The sequence below is a fragment of the Trichomycterus rosablanca genome, chromosome 6, assembly GCF_030014385.1.
Source record: "Trichomycterus rosablanca isolate fTriRos1 chromosome 6, fTriRos1.hap1, whole genome shotgun sequence".
Taxonomy (NCBI): Eukaryota; Metazoa; Chordata; class Actinopteri; order Siluriformes; family Trichomycteridae; genus Trichomycterus; species Trichomycterus rosablanca.
The window spans coordinates 26,541,465-26,569,416 of record NC_085993.1 but is presented as its reverse complement, the minus strand read 5'-3'; the positions used below and the strand labels follow the sequence as shown (position 1 = coordinate 26,569,416).

At 37.6% G+C, this 27,952-nt stretch overlaps 1 protein-coding gene across 2 annotated transcripts; it reads left to right on the top strand.

The window, feature by feature from the left end:
* Positions 1 to 2,853: 2,853 nt before the first annotated feature.
* On the top strand, positions 2,854 to 27,913 carry nufip1 (nuclear FMR1 interacting protein 1). 2 transcript variants are annotated; one of them, XM_062997615.1, is made up of 10 exons: positions 2,854 to 3,182; positions 13,825 to 13,883; positions 17,492 to 17,593; positions 19,362 to 19,424; positions 20,255 to 20,331; positions 20,558 to 20,650; positions 20,758 to 20,921; positions 24,450 to 24,581; positions 25,298 to 25,473; positions 27,035 to 27,913. In XM_062997615.1, the coding sequence occupies exons 1-10, from the start codon at positions 2,942 to 2,944 to the stop codon at positions 27,143 to 27,145; spliced, it is 1,218 nt and encodes a 405-aa protein (XP_062853685.1). In that variant the 5' UTR covers positions 2,854 to 2,941; the 3' UTR covers positions 27,146 to 27,913. The 2 variants fall into 2 exon arrangements, with proteins under 2 accessions (XP_062853685.1, XP_062853686.1); XM_062997616.1 differs by lacking the exon at positions 13,825 to 13,883 and having other exon boundaries at positions 3,017 to 3,182.
* Positions 27,914 to 27,952: the final 39 nt, after the last annotated feature.

Sequence of the window (27,952 nt, the reverse complement as noted above, 5' to 3'; positions counted from 1 at the left end):
ATGATATAAACTATATTACGCCCATGGCTGGATTACTGACCGGGCCAGTGGGGCCAGCGCCCAGGGCCCCTTGAGGTCAGGGGGCCCTGGGGGGAGGGGCCCTGGCCCAAAACATTTTGCGATGCCCATCAACATTTATGATACAATATATTTTTATTTCCGAGGGCCCTCCATTTTAAGGATCCTCTGACTATTAGGGACTTTGACCCCAGCGCCTCTTGGGGGCCCTAGCCATGCTTTTGGGGCCCCTAGCCATGCTTTTGGGCCCTAGCCATGCTTTTTGGCCCCTTATGAAAATGGATGAGGCGTTGTGGCACTGCTCTGACTTCGACTTCTGGCTATTAGGGGTCCTAGGAAAGAGGGGGGCATATTTTTAGAGGGCCCTGGTTATGAGAGCCCCTACCAGGGGGCCCTAGAGAAGAGCAGGGCATACCATTAGAGGGCCCTTGATTACGAGGGCCCCTGCTATGGGGCCCTTGACTTCCATAGAAGTCATTTAGCATGGCTCCTTGACTTTCTAGGGACCTACAAATTGCAGGCAAGCTACCATATTTCATAACAGACGTTTTGTTGCAAATATGCGATTCAGGCCCTTACTTAATGTTTCTGAATTTGTATTGTTTCAAAATTATTATGTTCAATTTCTCTTAAGCGCAGAGACACAAATTAATTTAGCAATTTTGCAATTATTTATATTTAAGACAAGCAATTTCAAGCAGTTTGAATGCATACACACACTTAACTGAGCTATTTGATGTTCTTTTCATGCCTGACAATATGTCCAACAGTGAGCTCACTTTAAAGGCTAACTCACTCTCTGCAGCATATCCTTCAGATCTGAACATGAGCCTGGCAGATGAATTGATACAATACAAATCATTCATAACAGAAAAAGAAAAATGTCCTAGTAAAATGCTCAAAACCATGATAAATTAGAATTTACAGTCAACCTTTCCAAATGTCTACATAGCACTTAGACTTTTTTTGACTGTGCCTATCACAAATTGTGAAGGGGAGCGTTCATTCTCCAAACTGGCTCGTATTAAGAATGAACTCAGGTTTAGGATGCGCCAAAACCGTCTGAACTCACTGTCACTTCTGGCCATTGAATCAGATTTGGTCAGACAGCTTAATTTTGATGAATTAGTGGATGACTTTGCAAGAAAGAAGAGTAGAAAGAAACTTATATAAAATAGATTCTTGTGTTAGGGTTAGTTATTGACAGGTTGTTTAATGTATTAATTTATTTGTTGTTTTTTTTTGGGGGGGGGGGGGGCGCAGGGGGGGGGGGGGGTGTTCCCTTGGCAACTCTTTGCCCAGGGGCCCAGACTATCCTTAATCCGTCCTTGATTACGCCCCTGTCCCACCTGTTTACACTCCTCTCCTGCATTTCCCCTCACACCGTATCTTGCGTTCTCATTGGCTGTTCGACACAGCACTCACTGTCAGACGCACAACTCAGATCAGATATCCGACATGCTAGAAATCTCGATACGGTCGCCGAGCACTCGGCGAACTGGTCGGATCGAGTTGTTGGATAGTTCACACATAGCGATTGAGAGCCGAGTTTTGATCGCCGAGCAAACGCCAAGTTGCTCCCGAGCCGGCAAATCTAGCGCCGACCAGTCGCCGAGCGAAAATCAGGGCAAAAATCGTGTAGTGTGAACTAGGCATAAACTGTAAATCAGGTACAAGTGTTGAGAAGACGGAGCAAAAAGTCATAATAACGTTACGCCGCGTCCCCTGTTATATTACCGTATAGAACTCAATTCTGTAATACAGGCATAACTAATCGTACATGTCACGGTGAAATTATTACATCTAATGCTTTTTTTTAATCAGCGTTCTGCTTATTATTTACCAAATAACTTTTTGAAATATATTTGATTGTTGTTGCTCCTTGTTTACTGCAGAGTTAGTTCGTGCAATTTTATTAATTTTTGGATGTTTATTGGCCGAGAACAAGAAATATTGAATCGCCTCGGTTAAGGATTCGAATCTTCGTACTGAATCAGGAATCACGAGTCCGAGATCTCAATTAACCCGGATCCTATGAGTCCTCTGATTGGCACTGGCTCTGAGTGCATGGAAGACAAGTGATATTTGGATGCATTTTCATGCAGTAAATCAATCGCACTCAAGATGTCAGTACAAGTGACTCAAGTGAACCGAATCACATCACTGAGTGACTCAGACTCACCCGAGTCCATAAAATGAACCGAATTTCCCACCACTATGTGACATGTACGATTAGTTATGCCTGTATTACAGAACTGGGTCCTATACGGTAATAATAATAATAATGTAAAAAAATAATGCAGCATTCTTTTTTCTTAGAATAGCCCCCTATTTTTTTTTTTAGGATAAACAGTTCTTGTGTGAATTACAAGGGCAGGAAAAAGTACGGAAGACACAAAAGTCAGAAGAGGGGACGCGGCGTAACGTTATTATGACTTTTTGCTCCGTCTTCTCAACACTTGTACCTGATTTACAGTTTATATGAAGCATGTATACGCACGTCAGCGCGTGCACGCGCTCGCACTTTTATTTCTGGTTGAACTGATAAAAACTGTTGATTTTGGAAAATTAAAATACGACCCGTTTTTCAATTTCTGCTTATTTGTTATTTGATTTTTGATCTTAAAACGAAAAACGAATAACGCCCCGTTTTACCGTTTTTCAATATTGGTTTTTGAAATGAAAAACGAAAAACGACCTGTTTTCTTGTTTTTCAACTTTGGGATTTAAAGTGAAAAACGAATTACCAAAAGTACACGGACCCAACAGCGCCATCTTTTGTTGAAAGCCTTTATTTGCAGAACCCGGAAGTTCCGTTGAATTTACCACGTGTGTAAAAAAGCAATAAGGCCTGTAGTCAAGTAGATATTTAACTGAGCTATTATACCGCGCAGATTTCGAACGGATATTTTACTAATGGCAAATGGGTAAACTTATCTTCATGGCTGAGAAATATCCGTCACCCAATTTAAATTGGCCAACACAAGAAGCAACGCGTACACCTACAACTTTCCAGTGGACCTCTCAGCAACAACCGGACAAGTTTCAGGCATCCAGAGACTGGTGCTGGGTTCAGCATGCACCAACCGCTCCATTTAATCCTAACACCACCACGACATTTACTGGCTACTGGGGTCCAGGATACCAGCAACACCGGTTTTCAGGTCAGCTCCTTGCAATTGCGTGTTGTTCGGTTGGGTTGCTATGTAGCTGTTTGCATAGCTGCCAACTAACCATGTGCTGGTGTACTGTAGATGTTGTTATGCACCCAGCGTGAACTCTAACGGAAAATGATTATTAAAATCTCAGATGATGGAATTGCGTTCTTTTATTACTGTTCTGTTGCCACTTATTGATTCGCCGTATGTTGAACTTGATGTGTCTACAGTACTTATTTCAACGACTGCGGTCACGCCATCTGCACTTTGAAAAAGCTCGGTCGCGCTATATACACTGAAAGTTTGAGTAAAAATGGGTTTTACAATGTAATAAACCTAACCAATCGATTTCGGATGCACAAAAGTGTTACATGTTGAAGAGTATATAATGTTGGAAATTCAGATCGCCATTTTTTTTAAAATTTAAAATTACCTACTCATAATACAGCCTTCTGTTTTTACTTTGACAATTTAAGGATATGAAATGGCAAAGCTATATAAATGGATCATTTTTAAATTTCATAAAATAAGCAAACCACATTGTTATGAAATTACACCACTATATCCTAGAAGAAGACTTACTCTTTTACTGAGTATATGGGTTTCAGACAGGATTTTGGAGTAAGTGGATGGCCAACGTATGAAAAGTGTGCTGTCCAAATTGTTATGCCACCACTATACACGTGAAGAACACTTAATCTTGCACAAATGTTATGATTGTAAGCCATTTTACTGTCGTAGTTTGAAGTAATCGCATAACAAACTTGTAAAACATGTAAAGTGTCTATTCTGTTATGTCAAGACCACTTTTTTCCACCACTACATTCATGAAGAACACATACTGATTGATGTCGTGATTTTAAGGCCTTTTACTGTAGGAATTTGGGGCAATGGGATAGTAAAATCTTGTAACTTATCTGTATAGAAAGCTTGAAGTCCAATACAAAAAGCAAATGAAATTGTTAATAAATTAGCCATGAAAAGAATTCTTGCTTGTTTACTCAACATATGAGTTTCAGATATTTTTACAGTAGTAATTTAAAATATTCAGATTGCAAAGATATGTAAAATGGCTTATTCAGTTAAGTGTAAATCACATTTTAAAGTCCAATAAAACAATCAAATCAAATGATCAAATCGCACCACTGTCTTCTTTAGGAACATGAATGTTAATTATCAGATCATGGTGATTCATTAATGGTCCTGACAATCTGGCTGTTGGAATGATTCCTTGTGGTGAATAAATTTCCCAGATTGGCTCATAGTTTTTTTTTTTTTTTTTTTTTTTTTTATTCTGCTTTTTTTTTCATGTGCGCTTCTGTTAGATAGTAAAATGTCTGAAACTTATATACACAGTAGAATATTATGTCTTATCTACTATATAAGAATATAGTGGTTTTATTTGATAATTTAATTGGTTTGTTTTGTTGGACTTCAAAACGTGGTTCAAACACAACTGAATGGACACTTTACAAGTTTGCCATCCTATTACTCCAAATTCCTACAGTTAAACTTACAATAACACGTTGATTTGCTTACTTTATTGGACTTTAAATTGTGGTCTAAACACAAACTTTATGTATGTTTGCCTTCCCATTACTCCAAATTCCTACAGTAAGAATGGCTTAAAATATGAGTACAAAAGTAAATCATCTTCAAGAATATAGTGGGGTCACTTAATCACCATTTGATTAGCTTCTTTTATTGGAAATTAAACACAACCAAATTGTCACTTTACATAGGTTGGCCATCCCATTACTCCAGATTTATACAGTAAAAATGTCTGAAACCCATATAGTGAGTACATAAGTAGGTTGTGTTTAAGAATATAGTGGTGTAATTTGATTGTCTTATTTTATTGGGCTATAAAATGTGGTCTAAACAAAATCCCATGACTCCAAATTCCTACAGTAAAAATGTCTTAATCACAACATGAGTAAAGGAGTAAGTGTTCTTTATGATTATAGTGGTGGCATTTGATCATTTTATTTGCTTATTTTATTGGACTTTAAAACATGGTCTTAACACAACCGAATAGTCACTTTATGCAAGTTTGCTATCCCATGACTCTAATTACAAAATGTCTGATACTAATGTATTTAGTTAATGTATAAGTCTTCAAGTTTGTAGTGGTGTCATTTGATACTAATTTGATTTGCTTATTTTATTGGTCTTTAAAAAGTGGTCTTAACACTACCAATGGACACCTTGCATACATTTGCCATCACATGACTACAAATTCCTATAGTAAAATGTCTTAAAATCACATAATTAGTAAAAGAGTAAGTGTCCTTTATGAGTAGCATAAGTGGTGGTGGCATTTGATAATTTGCTTTGCTTCTTTTATTAGACTTCAAATAATGGTCTGGACACAACTGAATAGACACTTTACATATGTTTGTTCCCAATACACAAAGAAAAGACAAGTACACATGCCAAAACCACAAAATAAATTCGTACACTAGACAGTTCGAGAACAGCTTTAACCTACCTTGCAGCCATAAAAATATGAAATGACCCACAATATAAAGACAAGATGCAATAAGGAGACTCAAACATAATACAGATCATAAATAAAATCACACAAATGTGTTAAACATGGTGTTAAAATCCAAACAAACATATGTTTGTTATCTCATGATTTCAAATTCCTACAGTAAAAATGTCTTAAACTGATGATTACAAGAGTAAGTTTACATGGATGTAGGGGTGGCATTTCATAACAATTTGATTTGTTTATTATATTGGACTTTAAAATGTAGTTTTAATTAATTAATTTAATTTTTTATGGAATGTTAAAATTATCCATTTGCATGATTTTTCCATGTCATGTCTATATACTGTATTGTCAAAGTATAAACAAAAAGATGTACAGTGGTACCTTGAAACTCGGTGTCAACTGAGTTTTAAAGGCGTTGAGTTTCAAAGTATTTTTTCCCATAAGGATGTATGGGAAACCTGTTAATGTGTTTCATGGTCCCGTGGAACTGCTTTTATTTTAGGCTAATGTAAAATAATGGGGTTGTTTTTGACACTTATACACTGAAAATAACACAAGTATTATATAAAAAAACCACTGAAATACAATTGAAAATTGTAAATCAATCAGTTGAAAATCAATATAAAAAATACAATAAAACCTGCTCTTTACCTTTACTTCTTTATTGTTTCCTTACACTTCTTAATCGTGGAGATGCTTGATCTTGGAATACTGTATTCCGTTCAGTAAAGGCGCGTTCACATGAGAAGTGACTGGATGTGCCGTTATTTCCTCCTATGTAGTGTGGCAGTGCACAAAGCTGAACGTGACATATTGTACTAAAACAAGGGTCCCCATGCTTTCGAGGCTTGAGATCTACTATTTTCAGTCGACAGGTCATCGCGATCTACTTTTTTAAAAAGGTTGGCTTCATCAATTTTTCAAAAAAGCTTTGAAGCCTTTTTAAATGCACTTCAGTTGCCTGTATTGATATTTAGCATTACAGGGTAAGTGACTGAAAAATCACACTAACCGTGTTCTGATGATTTGCACTGAATGGTGTCAGCCAGGTTTATGTAGTCTGGTCAATAGCTGCTGATGTCAGTTCTCAAGCAGGCTTCCAAGTGTTCATCAGTAAGAGTGGACTAATATTTAGAATTAATTATTTCTATGTGGGAAAAGGCGGAATCAAAAATGCTTTCAAATATGTGGCAATTTTTCCTCAGCCAGCAAGTTCCAAAATTGTCCAGCAAAGGCCCTTGACTTAATAATAATGTCTGATTGTAGGGTTAAAATTTTATCTTCAATAGCAATGTCTGCTATCACGTTTTGAATTTGTTCAATGTACCATGCACTATTCAGTTGTATGCAGGATGCCCTCTGCTTTTCCAGCTCTGATGACATAAAAGTTCTGTGAGTTGTAATGCTGTAACTTTGAGGACAATAACTCAGTTTGAAAGCGTTTACAAAGCTGATCATGTCCACTAGGGGTGGGCGATATAATATCGTTCACGATAATACCGGTATAGTTGTAAACTCGATATGATTTTTGCCATATCGCGATATTGTTAGCAAACGTGCGTCACTCGCTCTCAAGCACGTAACAGTGAAATAATGGACAGAGAATAGTACCGGAGTTAGCACTGAGGACGAACTAGTCCCTACAAGGGGAGCTACAGTGTATCACAAAAGTGAGTACACCCCTCACATTTCTGCAAATATTTCATTATATCTTTTCATGGGACAACACTATAGACATGAAACTTGGATATAACTTAGAGTAGTCAGTGTACAGCTTGTATAGCAGTGTAGATTTACTGTCTTCTGAAAATAACTCAACACACAGCCATTAATGTCTAAATAGCTGGCAACATAAGTAAGTACACCCCACAGTGAACATGTCCAAATTGTGCCCAAATGTGTCGTTGTCCCTCCCTGGTGTCATGTGTCAAGGTCCCAGGTGTAAATGGGGAGCAGGGCTGTTAAATTTGGTGTTTTGGGTACAATTCTCTCATACTGGCCACTGGATATTCAACATGGCACCTCATGGCAAAGAACTCTCTGAGGTTGTGAGAAATAGAATTGTTGCTCTCCACAAAGATGGCCTGGGCTATAAGAAGATTGCTAACACCCTGAAACTGAGCTACAGCATGGTGGCCAAGGTCATACAGCGGTTTTCCAGGACAGGTTCCACTCGGAACAGGCTTCGCCAGGGTCGACCAAAGAAGTTGAGTCCACGTGTTCGGCGTCATATCCAGAGGTTGGCTTTAAAAAATAGACACATGAGTGCTGCCAGCATTGCTGCAGAGGTTGAAGACTGTCAGACTGTCAGCCTGTCAGTGCTCAGACCATACGCTGCACACTGCATCAACTCGGTCTGCATGGTCGTCATCCCAGAAGGAAGCTGACGCACAAGAAAGCCCGCAAACAGTTTGCTGAAGACAAGCAGTCCAAGAACATGGATTACTGGAATGCCCTGTGGTCTGACGAGACCAAGATAAACTTGTTTGGCTCAGATTGTGTCCAGCATGTGTGGCGGCACCCTGGTGAGAAGTACCAAGACAACTGTATCTTGCCTACAGTCAAGCATGGTGGTGGTAGCATCATGGTCTTGGGCTGCATGAGTGTTGCTGGCACTGGGGAGCTGCCGTTCATTGAGGGAAACATGAATTCCAACATGTACTGTGACATTCTGAAACAGAGCATGATCCCCTCCCTTCGAAAACTGGGCCGCATGGCAGTTTTCCAACAGGATAACGACCCCAAACACAACCTCCAAGATGACAACTGCCTTGCTGAGGAAGCTGAAGGTAAAGGTGATGGACTAAACCCAATTGAGCACCTGTGGCGCATCCTCAAGTGGAAGGTGGAGGAGTTCAAGGTTTCTAACATCCACCAGCTCCGTGATGTCATCATGGAGGAGTGGAAGAGGATTCCAGTAGCAACCTGTGCAGCTCTGGTGAATTCCATGCCCAGGAGGGTTAAGGCAGTGCTGGATAATAATGGTGGTCACACAAAATATTGACACTTTGGGCACAATTTGGACATGGTCACTGTGGGGTGTACTCACTTATGTTGCCAGCCATTTAGACATTAATGGCTGTGTGTTGAGTTATTTTCAGAAGACAGTAAATCTACACTGCTATACAAGCTGTACACTGACTACTCTAAGTTATATCCAAGTTTTATTTCTATAGTGTTGTCCCATGAAAAGATATAATGAAATATTTGCAGAAATGTGAGGGGTGTACTCACTTTTGTGATACACTGTACATCACTAGTGTGGAAGGTTTTCGGGTACAGAAGGTCAGACTCCAAACGAACGACTGTAATTTGTAAAACGTGAAAAAATACTGACGACAAACGGTGGCAACATCACATTTATTTCAGCACCTAAAGCAAAAGCACCCGCGTGAGTACGAGGAGTGTCAGTCACTGCGTGAGTCCAAGAATTATGTGAGGCCAAAAACTGTCAGTGAACGAACAGAACACACCGGTTACCATCTGAGAACGTTTAAAACACATAAGCGCTAAGTGGAATAATTTTCTTCATGTATGAGCATGGAAACTGAATCAATGAGTCAGAAACGACTCTCTTCAGATGAATTATTCATTGGAATCGAATCAGAAAACTGTGCTCCTATCTGTGGTAAAGATTCATTCGTGTTGATGTGAGTTTTAGCCATATTGCCCAGCCCTACTGGAAGTGATGCTTAATTTAATGTGCAGTACATTTAGTAACATTTGTACCTTAGATTTCCTGAGTGTCTGCAAAACAGAGGTGTTTTTTAAATAAACTTTTTAAAAAAGTGTTCTTATATATCGTGAGTGAATATCGTTATCGCAAAAAGATCCCAAAATATCGTGATATTATTTAAAGGCCATATCGCCCACCCCTAATGTCCACCACACATTTGTCTTTGCCTTGCAGCTCTAAATTAAGCTCATTCAACATGTTTGTTGAATCTGTCATAAATGCCACATCTATGAGCCACTGTTTGTCATCCAGATAGTCGTATTGTCTACCGTTTGAGATGCAAAGAAACTCTTCAATGTAAATTTGCTTCTACTAAGCCATCTGACATCTGTATGTAACATGAGATCTGAATATTTGTATAATAAATATTTGAATATATCTGAATAATTTCATTAGTGGACAAAACTTATGAGCAGTAATAATTAGTTTAATGTTGCTTTGTCATTCTTTTAATACATTGTCACATCAAGATTTTTTTCACAATGAGTGTTTTAGACTCAGAAAAGCTGATTCTCACAATTTCTTGGCACCCCGAGCTATAACACAAGTTTAAAAGTGAAACAGGAGGAAAATACAGTTAGAGTGGATTTGATGGTTATTCCACACAAATGATAAAAAGTGTGTTTTAAAAATGCATGGATTTTATTGAAATTTTTTTTAATAAAAGAGAAGATTGAAATTTTTTTAGATTGCTCACAAAGGTTGTAACACTGTTTCTGGTACATTTTTGAGCATCAGAACCCGTTGATTACGTTTACTACTAGCGCTTGCAACCTGGGGTACCGTAAAACAGGGTTTAGTCATGCTCTAAAACTTTTAGTGTGGTTAGCGCAACCAAGGTATTACACAGTTCAGATGATGAGGTATGCAATGTCAGGTAATGATTCGGACTTTTTTTATTTAATTATTTTTTTTTTTTATATTGTTCAAAGATGCTCCATGTGTTTTTACTTGCATTACAAACGCAGATGTGGTGAACAAACAAGAAGAAACCCGACTTACAGTAGTGGTGAACTTAGTTTTATGTTGTTTATATGTTTGCTCACTACTTTTGTTAGTCTGGCCATTCTTCTCTGAGATATTTTTGTCAGCGGACCCGTTGCTTCCTGGGTTTTTTTTTTTTTTACTTTGACCATTTCTTATGAACCAGTTATTACATAAATGAGCCACTTTATTTGGAACTAATATTATTACAATATTATTATAATTAAACCTGCTACTTAATCAAATTTACCAGTTGTTCAGTAAAGTGGCAGCTGCGCAATGTGTAAAATCATACAGAGACAGCTCAAAAGTTTCAGTTAATGTTGATTCAAGACAGGCTGGTTTTGACTGTTAATTTGACTGTTTAATTTATAGCAGAGTGCACACAAAATACAGTTTACCTGGACTTCCAGTTTTGACGTGGCATGGAGTAGACGTGCTTTTGGTGGTCTCCACGGAGAAAAGTTGCATGTTAATCCTAGAGATGGGACGATCGATCGGCTATGAATCGGCCGATTTTTAATCAAAATATGCTATCGGCGATCGGCCGATATTTCCTAAAAGTAGCCGATCCGATCGTGTGATATATAAAGACCATGTTAAGTTAACAGCTCAGTGGATTGATCCAGACTTTGAGCTACGAAGCACCAACCATCACATCACCATTCATCAACAATCGTACAGAAACCATCGTGAAAGCTCTTCGTGACCTAAAATAACATCATTAACGTTGTGCATCATACATACGATGTAATTTTGCTGATTGAAATATTTACTTTAAAAAGATAATTCAACCCGGTCACATCCGAGTCGATTCTATCAGCACGTTATATAAACTCCTGGTTCACTTTGGTAAATCGTAAGCGGTTCTTACTTGTGATGTAGATGAGAACAGAAAACGTTACAGAGCCAATCGGAGGCAAAAGTTTATTCATTACCAAATTCGTTAGTTCAGGATCAACTTTTAGTTCCTTAGACGGAACGAGTCTGACTCGGTTACAGATCTGTGGTAATAGCAGTTTAATTAAGCTTTTTAATTAAGCTTTTTAATTAAGCTTTTTAATGTAAGAGAGTCACACAAAATGTTCTGTAGTAGCTGGTGTTTATTTAAAACCACGACATTTAATTAATAATAGTAAACACGGAGAGATAACTGAGAAGAGAAACTTACGCTTCACATAAAAACTAATCAACTCATGAATCAATGAATCACTTATAGCGATACTGTGAACAAAGCGTCTCTTCTAAAGGCACACACACGCGCGCGCTGCTTCGGTTTATCTTTACTGTGAGGCTCTTTTCAAGTTTATTTACTGCTAATCCCCCCCCCCCCCCCCCCTCCCGATCGGAATCGGCTATCGGCCGATGTCCCTGAAAGGTGCCAAAAACCCCGATCGGTCCATCTCTAGTTAATCCTTTAACGCACCTTTATTTTTTCCAGTTGTGTATTTGTTTTCTATTTCATTTTATTTACAAAATATAGTTTACACAAAATAACTTAAAAAAAATAACAAAAAACTTCTGAAATGCAGTTTTTGCATGGTCAGAAGAGACTTACCAGTGTTCAAGCTGACAGGAAGGCTTTGGCTTTACTGTGTTTAGCAAAGTAAAGCATTTCAACAGCAATTACCTGGTGGCATATACCCATCGCTACAACTGTATTAAGTCCTACATATACAGTGCCATCAGAAAGTATTCACACCCCTTCACTTTTTCCACATTTTGTTACATTACAGACTTATTTGAAATCCGATTTGAGTATAGTTTTCTTTTAAAAAAATCTACACGAAATAGCCCATAATGACAAAGTAAAATCATGTTTTCAGACATTTTTGTAAATCTTTTAAAAATGTAAACATTTAAACATAATAGTTACATAAGTTTTCACACCCTTTGCTATGACGCTTAAAATTAAGCTCAGGTGCATCCAGTTTACACTGATCATCCTTAAAATGCTTCTACAACTTGATTGGAGACCACCTATGGTAAATTCAGTTGATTGAACATAATTTGGAATGGCACACACTTGTCTATAAAAGGTCTCACAGTTGACAGTGCATATCAGAGCAGAAACCAAGCAATGAAGTCAAAGGAATTGTCTTTAGACCTCCGAGACCGGATTGTGTCAAGGCACAAATCTGGGGAAGGATACAAAAAAATTTTGGCAGCATTGAAGGTCCCGACAAGCACTGTGGTCTCCATTATTCGGAAATGGAAGAAGTTTGGAACCACCAGAACCCTCCCTAGATCTGGCTGCCTGACCAAACTGAGTAATCGGGGAAGAAGGGCCTTGGTCAGAGAGGTGACCAAGAACCCAATGGTCACTAAGGCAGAGCTCCAGTGTTCCCTTGTGGAGATAGGACAACCATCCAGTAGGTCAACCATTGCTAACACACTCCACCAATCAGGCCTATATGGTAGAGTGGCCAGATGGAAGCCACTCCTCACTAAAAGGCACATGGCAGCCCGCTTAAGGATTCTCAGACCAGAGGAATCAAAATTCTCTGGTCTGATGAAACCAGAATAGAACTTTTTGGCCTGAACTACAAGCGTCATGTCTGGAGAAAAACAGGCATTGCTCATCGCCTGTCTAACACCATCCCTACTGTCAATCATGGTGGTGGCAGCATCATGCTGTGGGGATGTTTTTCTGCGGCAGGAACTGGGCGACTAGTCCGCATAGAGGGTAAAATGACAGCAGCCAAATATAGAGAGATTCTTCAAGAAAACCTGCTCCAGAGTGCTCTGGAACTCAGACTAGGGCGACGATTCATCTTCTAACACGACAATGACCCAAAGCACACAGCCAAGATAACAAAGGAGTGGCTTCAGGAGCAGTCTGTGAATGTCCTCGAGTGGCCCAGCCAGAGCCCGGACTTGAATCCAATTGAACATCTCTGAAAAGACCTAAGATTGACTGTCTACAGACGCCGCCCATCCAACCTGACTGAGCTTGAGAGGATCTGCAGAGAAGAATGGGAGAAAATGCCCAAAAAGAGGTGTGCCAAGCTTGTACAGACATACCCAAGAAGACTTGAGGATGTGATTGCTGCCAAAGGTGCTTGAACAAAATATTAAGCCATAGGTGTGAATACTTATGTACCTATTATGTTTAAATGTTTACATTTTTAATAAATTTACAAAAATGTCTGAAAACATGTTTTCACTTTGTCATTATGGGCTATTTCATGTAGCCCCCAAACCGTCCTAAAGGCATGTAGCTCCAAATTACCCCTAGCTGTGAATGTGTTGCACGGTGTCTGAACTCAAATAAAAAACAGAAATGAAAGAATGATGGCCATCTGTATTAAATACTAATGACACTTTGAACAATTCATTACGTGCAGTTCTGTATGTGGTTTATACAAATTTTGGAATATTTTATTGTTCAGTATATAAGGTTACACTCCATGACTTGTTCTTTACAGGTCCTCAGCATTATCAGTCTCAGAGACAAGGTCATGGACAAAACCAATGGAATAAAAGAGTAATGTATCACATTTATTTATTTATTTTATATTATTATTATTATTTATCTATTTATAAAGTAATATAAACTAATAGTTGCTATTCATTAGAAGTTTTTTTCAATGTTGAGTTTATTTTTTTAACAAGGTGTTTATCTTTAGTTTATTACAATTTGCATTAATTTGTACACTTACTGCAAATTGTGTGATTACCACACTTCAGCTTAGACCTCCAGCTACAGTTGTGTTCAAAATAATAGAATTGTTTTTAAAAAAGTGAATAAAGCTCAAAATTCTATCTTTCATTTACATACACACAAATGCATTGCAAACACTGCACATTCTATTTCAAATCAAAACATGAATTAAAATTGATTGAGTGTTATTATTTTACAGAAAGTAAAGAAAAGGGAATATTAGGCTGTTCCAAAAAATAGCACTGTCAACTGTTTACTGTATAAACTGAAAAGTGCTTGAATATTTAGCTTTCCTGTGAATCATTAAACTAATATTTAGTTGTATAACCACTGTTTCTGAGATCTGTGTTTCATGGAGTCGACCAACTTCTGGCACCTGTGAATACATTTACATTTTCAGCATTTAGCAGACGCTTTTATCCAAAGCGACTTACACAATGAGCGGAACACGATGAGCAATTGAGGGTTAAGGGCCTTGCTCAGGGACCCAACAGTGGCAACTTGGTGGTGGCGGGGCTTGAACCGGCAACCTTCTGCTTACTAGTCCAGTACCTTAACCACTGAGCTGAATAGGTATTTAAATCCAGGACGATTGGACTGCATTCCACAATTCCTCTGCATTTCTTGGTTTTGCCTCAGAAACAGCATTTTTGATGTCACCCCCACAAGTTTTCTATTGGATTAAGGTCCGGAGATTGGGCTGGCCACTCCATAACGTTAATCTTGTTGGTGTTGCACGCCATATCATGATGCTTGCGCCACCATGTTTTACTGTCTTCACAGTGTACTGTGGCTTGAATTCAGTGTTCGGGGGTCGTCTGACAAAACTGTCTGTGGCTCCTAGATCCAAAAAGAACAATCTTGCTTTGATCAGTCCACAAAATGTTGTGCCATTTCACTATAGGCCAGTCAATGTGTTCTTTGGCAAATTGTAACCTCTTCAGCACATGTCGTTTTTGCAACAATGGGACTTTGCGGGGGCTTCTTGCCGATAGCTTGGCTTCACATCTTCTAATTGTTACAGTACTCACAGGTAACTTTAGACCTTCTTTGATCTCCCTGAAGCTGATGTGGTAGTTTTCCATTTTCTTCCATGTCTTTCTGGTTTTGGTTGCCATTTTAAAGCATTTTTTAGCTGAGCAGCCTATCATTTTCTGCACTTCTTTATATGTTTTCCCCTCTCCAATCAACATTTTAATCAAAGTTCAGTTTTTAAGAAATGCACTATAACCAGCATGTACAACATCTGCTGCTTTCATACTTTAATAAGGGCCACCTGTTTGACACCTGTTTTTTTCACAGAATGAATGACCTCACTAATTTAACTTCACACCACTATTATTTTGAACACACGCCTTTTAGTTAATTATTCAATTACACAAATTTAGCAGCATGCATGTCATGACTGTTGGATCTGTTGGTTTTTTTATTACTCTAATACACCTACTAATACATTTTTTGCCATGTAGAAATATAATTTCTACCAAAAACAGTGATTGATCTGGTTAGTAATGTTGGACTGCTATTATTTTGAACACAACTGTATATGTGTGTAGTTTAACTTACATGTGAAGTTACTTTAAAAGGGAATTACTAACCTTTCATGTCATGAATGTTACCAGTGGGTTATGACAATAAAAATCTAAATAGACAAACACACGTTTTTCTATGCAATTTAATATATTTAACAAACACAGAAAGCCAACACAAACTTAGGAGGGTGCAATTACAATATTTAGCCTCGTTAATTGATGTAACACTTATTATTATTATTATTATTATTATTTTTAATGTCATGTTTTACACACTTTGGTTACATTAATGACAGGACAGGTAATTACTGGTTACACAAGATTCATCAGTTCATTTTTTTTTAAATGTCAAACACAGTCATGGACAATTTTATATATCCAGTTTACCTAACTTGTATGTCTTTGGACTGTGGGAGGAAACCAGAGCTTCCAGAGTAAACCCATGCAGACATAGGGAGAACATGCAAACTCCACACAGAATGGACCTGTACCGCTCCACCTGAGAATTGAACTCAGGACCTTCTTGCTGTGAGGCAACAGTGCTACCCATCGAGCCACTGTGCCGCCCTAACACTCTTTACAATGCTGATACAAAGAAAAGCAAATGTGACAGGTCGAAAAGCAAATCAGACACAGGTCAAAAGTTTCAGTTAATGTTGGTTCAAGAAAGGCTGGTTTTGACGGTTGATCTCTTGTAATTTATACTTACAGCAGAATGCACACAAAATATATGTGTATAAATTGACGCATATTGGACACCTCATACCAATAGAGCATTGTATAAATATTGTATAATATTAGTATGGTGTTCTTAAAAACTGTCAAATGTTTGTATATAAATCGTAGCACTGTATCTAATATTGCAGCCTACAGCGTCTTTCAAAATATAAATAAATAAGTATCTATAATACTTATAAATACCTCTACAACCATAATACTCGAGATCAGTGGTGGGCAAAATACAGCCCGTTAGGCAGTTTAATACGGCCCGTGGAGTATTTACAAAATTGTCCCAAAGACTGGTTTCCACCTAATTCCACTAGATGACGCACTCCAAACACTACCGCCGACTACCGACCTTTGCTAAAGCCGAGTCGATATGCTGGCAAAAAGGTGATCAAAAACACTATTCCCACTGAAATAGAATAAGGTATGTAGGTAATATTTACTTCTTAGGTTATGAGTTTCACATGTAATTTATATAAGTTCATCCCCCTATCTGCTACTGGTTTGGCCAGTCTGTCAAATTTTAAAACCCAGTGTGGCCTTTGAGCCAAAAAGTTTGCCCACCCCTGCTCTAGATAAACACCTCACTGACATGGATTTATAAATAACTCCACACACTTCTTGTAAATACAGGGAAAAGACAGAAGTTGACTCCTAAGTTTGACTTTTAAACTGGAAACTTATATCCTGCCATGACAATAGCCATAGTAGCTGGCATAGAATACAGAGACAAACAGACCTACAACCAAATAATTTGTACATCATTATTTTCATATACTAGTGTACTGAGCCACACCCAGCTTAATTTCTGTATAAGCAAGCAACAAAATGGTAAGTTTAAGCCATAAACACAACTATTGGTGAATATCACAAACAGTTTACTGAGGCATTGTGCTAGGTAAGCAAACATGGTATACCTGAGCAGTTAGTTGCTCAGGTATTAAATTAGAGGCTTGCTGAATGATTCTTCTACCAACAGCCCGGATGTCTTAGCTTTGGGTAACTATTTCAATGTATGTTGTAAATTACCCAGTTCAGTGACATTTAGAAGGTGTAAACTTTAGACTTTAACATTTACTGTTAGACTTTAACATTTTAAAAACAATTTTTAAAACATTGTGATTTACAGTGCATAACAGTTTGACTAGTATATGTATGTCTTTTTTTCTCCAGAAACAAAATTATGAACAAGACTATAGTCATTTCTGTGACACTTGTGACAGAGGATTTAAAAACCAAGCTAAGTATGATGATCATATTGCCCAACATGTAAAGGTAACTCCAAGTGAAAAATGCAGTGGTTTTATATATATATCAAAAGTCTCACGAGACTTTATTTCAGAAATGAAAGGGAAAATGACATATCTGAATACCCCAGCAAGTTATGAGTGAGGGGGCCTATCTTTTAGGCTATGTCCATAACATGGCCGCCATCTTGAAAGCCGCCATATTGGATCAAGGGCAAGTTTTTCCAATGGGAAGGTTGTTATGCAGCATATCAGAGAAGACCAGAATGTTCTCAGAAATTGATTGCTGCAATCAGATTTGTAATATCTCTTGTGGTTTAAAAGTTATCAACACAGAAAGTTGCAACAACAACCGGGAATGTTCCCTGTGATGCACAGCTATTTGACCTGTTCAATGTGTTGTTTCTGGTGCTGAACACAGAGCTGAAGGCACTGGATCCAATCGTTATGAACCCACATGAGAATCTCTGGAGAAATGCTGTCACAAGCCTCCACGATGCGGTGCTGAAGGTGGTGTTTGTTGTGGATTTTCTCAGCATACACAATTTGTTTGAGATGACCCCAGAGATAAAAGTCGAGTGGTGTGAGGTCGGGTGATCTGGGCGGCCATTCCACAGGACCACGACGGCCAATCCAATGACCAGGGAATTGAATATCCAGCCACTGATGAACACCTGCTTCGTAGTGTGGTGGAGCCCCATCCTGTTGGAAATAACAGGGGAAACTGCCATTTTCGGTCAAAATGGATGGGAACACTCTTTCCTGTAGAATTGTCAGGTAGCACTGAGCATTCAGGGTCTGGTCGATGAAAATGGGCCCGATTACACGGGTGCCTCATATTCCACACAATAACCTTCACATCACTTACGACTTTGGTGTCTGCCGTCCAGTGAGGGTTTTCGTTACTCCAGTACCTCACATTCTGGTGGTTGACCTCACCACTGACATAACAATTGGCCTCGTCACTGAACAGCCCTGTGTGAATGCGGGATCCTATTGATGTTGGTCTAATGCCCAGGTGCAGAACTCGTCTATCAGGGTCATCCTCTGATAGTTTCTGCTGCAGCTGGATCTCGAAGGGGTGCCACTTATTGGTATGAAGAATCCGTACACATTCTGCTGTGAGACGTCGCATGTTCCCCCGTGGACTTTTCGCAAAGGCTGCCAAAACCATTGTTGAGGTTTCTTCGTCGGTAGCGGTCTTTGGACGACCACTATGTGGCTTGTTGTACACAGTCCTGGTTTATCGGAATTTGGCTATGAGGGATGCAACAGTGCTGTGTGAAATTGGTGGTCTTTCTGGGTGTCGGTTGTTGAAGTCTGCGGCTATGATACGGCAGCTGCGCTCCCCGGACATTTCAATCACCTCAATCCTCTCTTCTTCCATCAATTCCATCTTCAGTTACCTGTAACGAACAACAAAAGTTTTGGACTTTCTTTGTTGATAACTTTTGAACCACAAGAGATATTGCAAATTCTGGTCTTTTTTGATATGCTACATGACCACCTTCCCATTGGAAAAACTTGCCCTTGATTCAATATGGTGGCTTTCAAGATGGCGGTCATGTTACGGACATAGCCTAAAAGATAGGCCCACTCACCCATTACTTGCTGGGGTATTCAGATATGCCATTTTCCCTTTCGTTTCTGAAATAAAAGAGTGTCCTGAGACTTTTGACTCACCCTGTGTGTGTATATATGTATATATATGTGTGTGTGTGTATATATATATATATAAAAAATATATATGTTAGTTCATAGATAGAGATGGTAACATGTTTATGCTATCTATTTAGTGTTCTGTAGATGACTGCATATACACAGCACATGAAAAGCTTGTCAGAATCCACTGGAAAAATGTGAGTGTTTAATTCAGTTAAGTGTACTTATACAGTATGTACATACAGCGGTCGAAATTATTAAATAAAATGTTTAGTGATACTGCTTGGATATGTATACTCCTCATATGTTTAATATATACATATATTTGAGGGTACCATGGACTCTGAGGCTTATCTTATATTGGTATTTTGTGGGACATATGCTGCCATCAATGTGTTTTTCCAAAAACTCCATGCAATCCAGATCTGTCTTCTATTGAAAATGCATGGCCCATCATTTAGAGGAGAACCATAGACTGTTAAGCACCTTAAGGCTTACAAGTATACAGCCAGTATACTGCAAAAATAGGCACAACTGCAACAGTTAGTATCTTCAATTCCCAAACGATTAAAAAGTATAAAGACATTTCAACATTTGTTTATATGTAACAAATATTAGGTTTGTCATTGAATAAACGCTAATAAGAATTTAGTTTTTATTGAATTTCCACAGTGTCCCAACATTTGTATAATTTAATATATAAATATAACACATATGTTCCACTGTGTATTTTGTGATGAAAAAACTTGTGCACGTAACATTTTACAGTTACAATGTGTTTTGTAATAGTACAAACAAACACTGTATTTATAAGCATTAATACATTTTAGGAAAAAAAGCTATCAAGGCTGCCACAATTTTTATTGTGAAAATTGCTTCTGGTTTTAACAAAAAAAAGTTGTCATGAATGATCTCATGCAATGAATAGCAAGCTAGTTAATGTAACACATTGCCACATAACTCATGAATCTTTATGATTAACAAGAGCACATTTGGTAACAAACTTGTTTTGTATGTTGGCTTTAAGAATCACTCACCAGGAGCAAAGCGAATTAAGTTAGACACTCCAGATGAAATTGAGAAATGGAGAGAGGAAAGAAGACGGTAAGATTTTTTGCTTCTTTCTCACAATGATCTTGATCTCTAGTAATATAGGGTGTGAAAAAGCTTTAGCCTTCTCTGCTGGTGCCTTACTATGGAGTCTCAGTTTGCATAGCAGATTGTGTTATTTTTCATGTTTATTTTACAATTACAGGACATCTAATTGTTTTAACACATTCTGGTCACAGTTAATAATATGGCAATTTAATTGATCTCATTTTCTGTACAGGAATTACCCAACACTAAGCAATGTGAAGAAGAAAATAAGGTTAACTGAGGTCAAAGAAAAGAGGGGTGATGTGTTGGAGACGGCCCAGTTTGGGTTAGTTAATAAGTAATTTTCATAACATGGTTTAGCTCTAAATAGTTTTTTCCTAATGTGTGGTTTTTTTTTTAATACAAACTGTGTATTCTAATTAATCTTTTCAGACGGTTTAAGAGTCGTGGCAAAGGCTTCCAGAATCATAAAGGAAGTGCATTTGGTAGGGATCAACGTTTACATTCAGATTATAAAGAGGTACAGCAGACTTTGCAACTTGCATGCACTTCTCATATTGGAGATCCTTTAGGAGCACTGGCCAACAATGATCCAGGTCAGTATCTTTAGCCATGGTTTTTTAACCCTCCTGTCAGGTTATGTGTCAAATTGACCTGTCTTAGGGTTTCAAAATGTAAAAAAAATATAGTTAAAAGTATTTTTTCAGGATGAAACTTCTTCTTGGCTTAATAAGTGAAATCAACATAAAAAAATAAAAATGGTTCATTTCACATATTTGCAACCCCCTGCATGTTTATATTACATTGGTGCTGTTCTGGTCAATTTGACCCGGCCATCAAAATGGAGCCTAAAACGGGTCAGAAGTGTCAATTACTATTGGTTTCTTTGCAATTGTGAGACATATTTCACCCAAATCACCAGATGGCCAGATGAAGTTTGAAGGTCTGTAGCGATTGACTCTGCAGAAAGTTGGCGACCTCTGTGCACTATGTGCCTCAGCATCCGCTGACGCGCTCTGTCATTTTACGTAGCCTAACACTTCGTGGCTGAGTTGCTGTCGTTCCCAATCGCTTCCACTTTGTTATAATACCACTGACAGTTGACAGGAATATTTAGTAGCGAGGAAATTTCACGACTAGACTTGTTGCACAGGTGGCATCACGGTACCACACTGGAATTCACTGAGCTCCTGAGAGTGACCCATTCTTTCACTAATGTTTGTAGAAGCAGTCTGCATGCCTAGGTGCTTGGTTTTATACACCTGTGGCCAGAGGCGATTTAACCTGCCGGTGGGCCCAGGGGCTACGGCTGGTTGTGGGCCCCCACGTATACTTTTCATAAAATCAGTACACGATGCAAGACAACAGAGTTCAGTGGCATAACTAGGAGCTCATGGGCCCCAGTGCAAAAAATAATTTTGCATTGGCCACTTGCTACCGTAGAGGGTCGGCTCACCTAGCCGCTGTCCGGTGGAGATGCATGGGTCTTTTGCTGTGCGGTGGTTGAGGTGTGGGAATAAAGGCACACGATAGGGTAGAGTCACTTTAACTGTTTAGTCAGTTTAGTTACAGCACTTTAGATCGCTTAGTTCCAGCTCCAGAACCCGAACTGCAATGCTGGGACCATAAGGCGAGACTCATATACAAAACTAACTGCAGAACGTCCGAACACACGTGTATAAACCTGGTGCTGCATTCTGATTGGCTGAGCTGAATGTCACTCACATACTAGCTCTAACCAGAGCCATAGATAGAGTTGCGACACTCCTTGATCTCGCTGCTACGCGGTCACGTGGTTCATGTAACCCTCAATAGTTCCAAACAAACCCGGCGCTGTCATGTTCTCAAATGGGACAGGCAGCAGTAAATGAAATATTAAACGGCAAATAATAAACATTTGTACAATTTCTGGGTATTTTCAACTGCGTTTACATTTACTGCATCTGCTTTAATGTCAATTTGGTATATAAAGTGGAAGATTGATGTTTATAATGACTTGTTAATAGGTCGTTCTTGTTAACACACAGTACATTATATTAGCATACATTACATAATGCGATATCATTAAGTAGTAGAGACAATATACAGTATAGACATTAAAGTTTTTTATGTTTTGTTTTTTGCATAAACTAATCTCCCTTCACTTTCCTGAGGATTCATAATAATAATCATTTTGGCTAAACACTAAGTCATGTGCTGGATTCATAAGGTTTATCTGCACTGAATGAACAGATTGATAAACACATTACCGTACCAAAAACATTATAGTGCAGGTACATGAAAAAGCATTCATTCATCTTTTATTTCATGAGTGATTAATAATTGATTCCTACATGTAATACATTAATGAATTCATTATGAATATGCACTAGTTCATTTTGTCTAATGTAAGTGGTGGACAAGGTACACAAACCATGTAGTTGAGTTAAAGTAGAGATATCCAAGGTAACACATTACTCCAGTAAAAGTAGTAGTAAAAGTAAAAATACTCTTTACCTCCACTAAAGTACTAAACTAAATTGACCTTCAAATGTACTTAAGTATGAAAGTAAAAGTATAATGATTTATTGTGGTTCTAATGTTTTATGATCATTTCTGTAACAAGACTCTTGATTAATCAACTCATTATTGACTCGTGTGTCATTAATTAAGCTTAACTGACTAAGCTAAATTGGGTTATACCTATTAATTAAGATAAACATGTAACATTTAGTGCTGAGCAAATGCTAAACAATAACAGTATTAAGTATATTAATGACATTAAATTCATAATTTTTTTAAAACAAAGCAACATACAGCTAAAAATGTTTGATAAGTAGTGGAAATGAATGGGGCTCTATGGGTTGTTTGGAACTATACAGAGCTCCACAACCCGGAAGCTGCGCAGAAAAAATGTCCCGCCCCCTTTCCAACGGTTCCCTATGGGAGTGTCGCCACTCTGTTCTCTCTACCGCTCTGGCTCTAATGTTCACGTTGCTTAACTGAAACCACCAATCAGAATTACAGCTGCTCGTTAGAGTTTATCTGGCCAATCAACAGTCAGAAACATGAATAACGTGTAAATGATTTACAAAATCATTGGTTTGTAAGCGTCCCCGTTCTTATTAACCAAAATAACTAACAAAATAAATAACAAATAAAACAGCCAATCCGGGGCCCTCAATTATTCGAGGCCCCTGGGCTGAAGCCCAGGTAAGCCCGTGCATTAAATCGCCCCTGCCTGTGGCCATGGAAGTGATTGAAACACCTGAATTCAATGATTTGGATGGGTGAATGAATACTTTTGGCAATATAGTGTATAAAGATTCTCTGCAAGGGTGTCCTATCAGAATTACACACTGCAGCTACATATACTCTCGGTCAGAGCTTTACAAAATGAGCAACCGAAGTAAATGGCTGTCAGCCCAGGAGGTTCAGGAAGTCATCTGATGTCAAGAAAGTAGGACCTGTGTAAAATGTGCAAAGTTTATTTGCACAAAGCACGCTGTCATGCGGTATCACTCATGCGCTGTGTAGATGCACATACATGCACCTAATTTAGTTCCACCTAATAATTATTTATAATGTATTTCTAGTTCTAAACATTGCACAGTGTTTACTGTGCACCGTGTTCATATTGGTAGGCTTGTTTTTTTTGTTTTGTTATTTTGTTCATTTCTGGTTTAAAAACAGAAATATAAGTTTATTTTCAATATAAATCCTCATGACTCATACGTATTGATTTTAAGTGGGTCAATTTGACCCTAAACAGAAGAGGTGTCCCGTGTTAATTTATAATCACTCCAAAAAAAGAAAAAAATCCCAAATGTAAAATAATATTAAAAATATATTAATGATATATCAAAAATATATCATTTTTATTAAAAACAAATGAATTGTCCTTATTGAACCATGATCTGTGAGCGCTAAAGAAAAAAATTGCACTAAATATTGATTGAAATAGTTAGTAATAGAGTTAATAATGAGATTTTTTTGGTTTCTGAAACTTTTGGATAATTAAACATGCCCGGGATAATCAAATTGACCCGGGAACATTATTGCTGTTCCTGAGAAACAAACATAACAAGAGGGTTAAATCAAAATGCTGACTTTCTTGTATTATTTTAATCTTTTTTCCCCATCAGAATCCGAGAAAGAGGAATCTGCAAAGGAGCTAAAGGTTTCAGTTTCTGTGGCTCCCAAACATATGACTTTTGCCTTGGGCTCACTAATGTCTAGCTATGGAGGTATGAGTGAGAGTGATGATGAACCTGAAGGTGATGAATCTATGTTAATCATATTTACTTAAATGTAATTTTTGAGAGTACTTACGGAATATGTATTTTGCTTTTTCATTAAAATAAAATGGTAACTGTTTAGCCTCATTCAGTTGGTCCATACCAATTTATCAGTGGTTTGTGGCTTGTCCCTCCTCAAACCACTGTAGGCTGCCTATAAGCAGCCCTTGCTGTTTCATAAATTCTAACAATTTGATCCCTATAAAATTAATTTAAGTCTTTATACCTGCCTAGGTGGGCGGCACGGTGGCTTTTTGGGTAGCACTGTTGCCTCACAGCAAGAAGCTCCTGGCTTCGAATCCCAGCAGTAATTACCTATCCAGTCATGAATGTAACTAAAGTGTGTAAAACATGATGTTAAAATCCTAATAAATTGGAAATACCTTCTCAGGTCTAATGCATTCAGCATATGTACTACAAGCAACTGCCACCAGCACCACTTTTAATAAATCGCTAACCATGTTATGAAATAGGTTGTGCCATGCACATTTTTTAGGGGGTGATCCTAATTTGGCTCATCAGTGTATATGTATTTTTAATTCCACTCCTGTTAAACATTAGTAGGTGTTTTACCCATACCACAAGCAAATCAGAATTGAATGTGGGAGTTTAAATGATATTGCACATATACAAAAAATATCAAAAATCTTAATTTGTTTGTAATTTTTTTGTTTGTTTTGCTATTGTTATTGCAGATTTTTCTAACCCTGCCCAGAACAGTATACAAAAGCTTGAAAGGATGCCAAATGAGCAATCTAAAATCAGCCACAAAGTACTACATCATCCATCTCGAAAGAGTAACAGAGGGGGCAGCAGGAATTTTGACTCCAGAAGTGCCTCAAAGAAATGTCATCCCACCCTGTTAGAGATGGTAAACATCTGATATTTAAATTTTCATTATTTTCCACTGATTTTAAAACTGAAGTTTCATTATTAGGTTAATGTATTATAAGGAATACAGTGGTGTTCAAAAAATAGCAGTGATTTTAAAAAAGCGAATAAAGCACAAAATCATTATAATAACTTATTTCCATAAATGCAAATGCACTGAAAATACTACACTTTCAATTCTAAATAAAAACATTAACAACATTTAGCCAGTTTGTGTTCATCCTTTATAGAAAGTTAAGAAAAATGAATATTAGGCTGTTCAAAAAAATAGCAGTGCCAGCATTTTTCTTAAAAAAATTTATGTATAAACTGAACATGTTTGAGGTTTCACTTTATTTTAAATTACTGAACTAATATTTAGTGGCATAACAATTGTTTCCAAGATCTGTGTTGCATGGAGTCGACCAACTTCTGGCACCTCTGAACAGGTATTCCAGTCCAGGATGATTAAACTACATTCCACAGTTCTTCTGCAATTTTGGGTTTTGCCTCAAAAAAACATGTTTCAGATGTCAGCCCACAAGTTCTCTCTGGGATTGAAGTCAGGGGATTGGGCTGGCCACTCTATTTCCTCAATCTTGTTTGTCTGTAACCAAGATGTTTTGGGTCATTTTCATGTTGAAACACCCATTTTAAGGACATTTCTTCTTTGACAGAGGGCAACATGATCTCCTCAAGTATTCTGATATTTAAATTGAACAATTTTGCTTTCACCAGTCCACAAAATGTTGAGCCATTTCTCTTTGGACCAGTCAATGTGTTCCTTGGCAAATGTTAACCCATTCAGGACATGTCTTTTTCTTAACAATGGGACTTTGCAATGAGTTCTTGCTGGTAAATTGGCTTCACTTCATCATCTTCTGTACTCACTGGTAACTTCAGATGTTCCTTGATCTTTCTGGAGGTGATCATTGGCTGAGTATTTGCCATTTTGGCTATTCTTCGATCCTTTCGAACAGTAGTTCCACGCTTCCTTCCACATCTTTCAAGTTTTGGTTGTCACTTTAAGGCATTTGAGATCATTTTAGCTGAGCAGCCTATAATTTGCTGCACTTCTCTGTATGTTTTTCCTTCTACAATCAACTTTTTAATCAAAGTACGCTGATCATCAGAACAATGTCTGGAACAACCCATTTTACCCAGTATTTCAAAAGGAAATGTGCTATGACCAACCTGTGCAACATTTGCCACCCTCCTACCTTAAATAAGGGCCAAAATTGACACCCGTTCTTCTGCAGAATGAATGACTTCACCAATTGAACACCTCACTGCTATTATTTTGAACAACCCCCTTTCAATCAATGCTTTGATTACTCAGAATGAGCAGCATGCATGTCCTAATTGTTGGGTTTGTTTTGTTTTCATTACTCTACTACACTTTCAAGTAAATTTTTTGCTATGTAGAAATAGCATTTCTACTAAAAACAGTGATTTATCAGGTTAATGGTGTTGGACTGCTATTTTTTTGAACACCACTGTATTTTTTAATTAAACAGATATTTATTGTAAATGTTGTTAACTGCCTATGTTATTTTATACAGTTGCTGGCTCCAGATATTCGTCACGAAAGGAATGTGGTGCTTCAGTGTGTTCGCTATATAATCCACAATGGATTTTTCAGTATGACATGTAACGACTGTTTCAATAACTGAAAATGGCAGATAAAAGATAAAGATAAAAAAAGAAAAGTATCACTGAAAGGTGTCGAGTTTTTTTTTTTTTTTTGAAGACCTAACATTTGAATTGTATTTTATTTTTTACCTTTTTGAGTTAATGCCTTTTATGTGTACCAATGAAAACTGTTTACTAGCTGCTGACTTAAGAAATGAGAAAGATGGAGTCATTATATTCTCTACGTTCATTTGTCTTAACACTATTAAGTTTATGTAATTGATTTGACAAGCATGCATATGATGTACATTTCTCATTAGGAATGCCTTATGCTGCTTTTTGTACTATTACAACTATAGTAAATACATTACACATAAAATTAAAAATGACTACCACTGGAGCTTTTGACATGTTTGGCTTGCATTTTATGCCAGAACCTAAAGAAATAAAACAAAAACAAATTGACCTTAATAGTATTTTTTCTGCCACTACCTGTATTGTGTGTTTATTGACTATGGTGGAAATGTTTGAAAATATTAAAATAACTTAATAATTGTCATGTAAATGAATATCTCCACCCTCTGTAAAAGAAAATCAAATCAATGTTTGAATAACTAAAATTTTCTTTGTGATATTTTACACCCTAACATATCAAGGTGTTCAAGAATAGTGTGATTTTTATATTAAGTGTATTGTCAAGTAAAATTTACTCCTGTTGCACAATTAAACACAGCCAAACTTGATTAAATTGCTTTACAGCCGATGAATTTAAAATTAAGAAAAAAATACAAGCATGTAAAAAAATTATTTAGACGTTTTTTGTAATTATGTGTTTAAGAAAACATTAC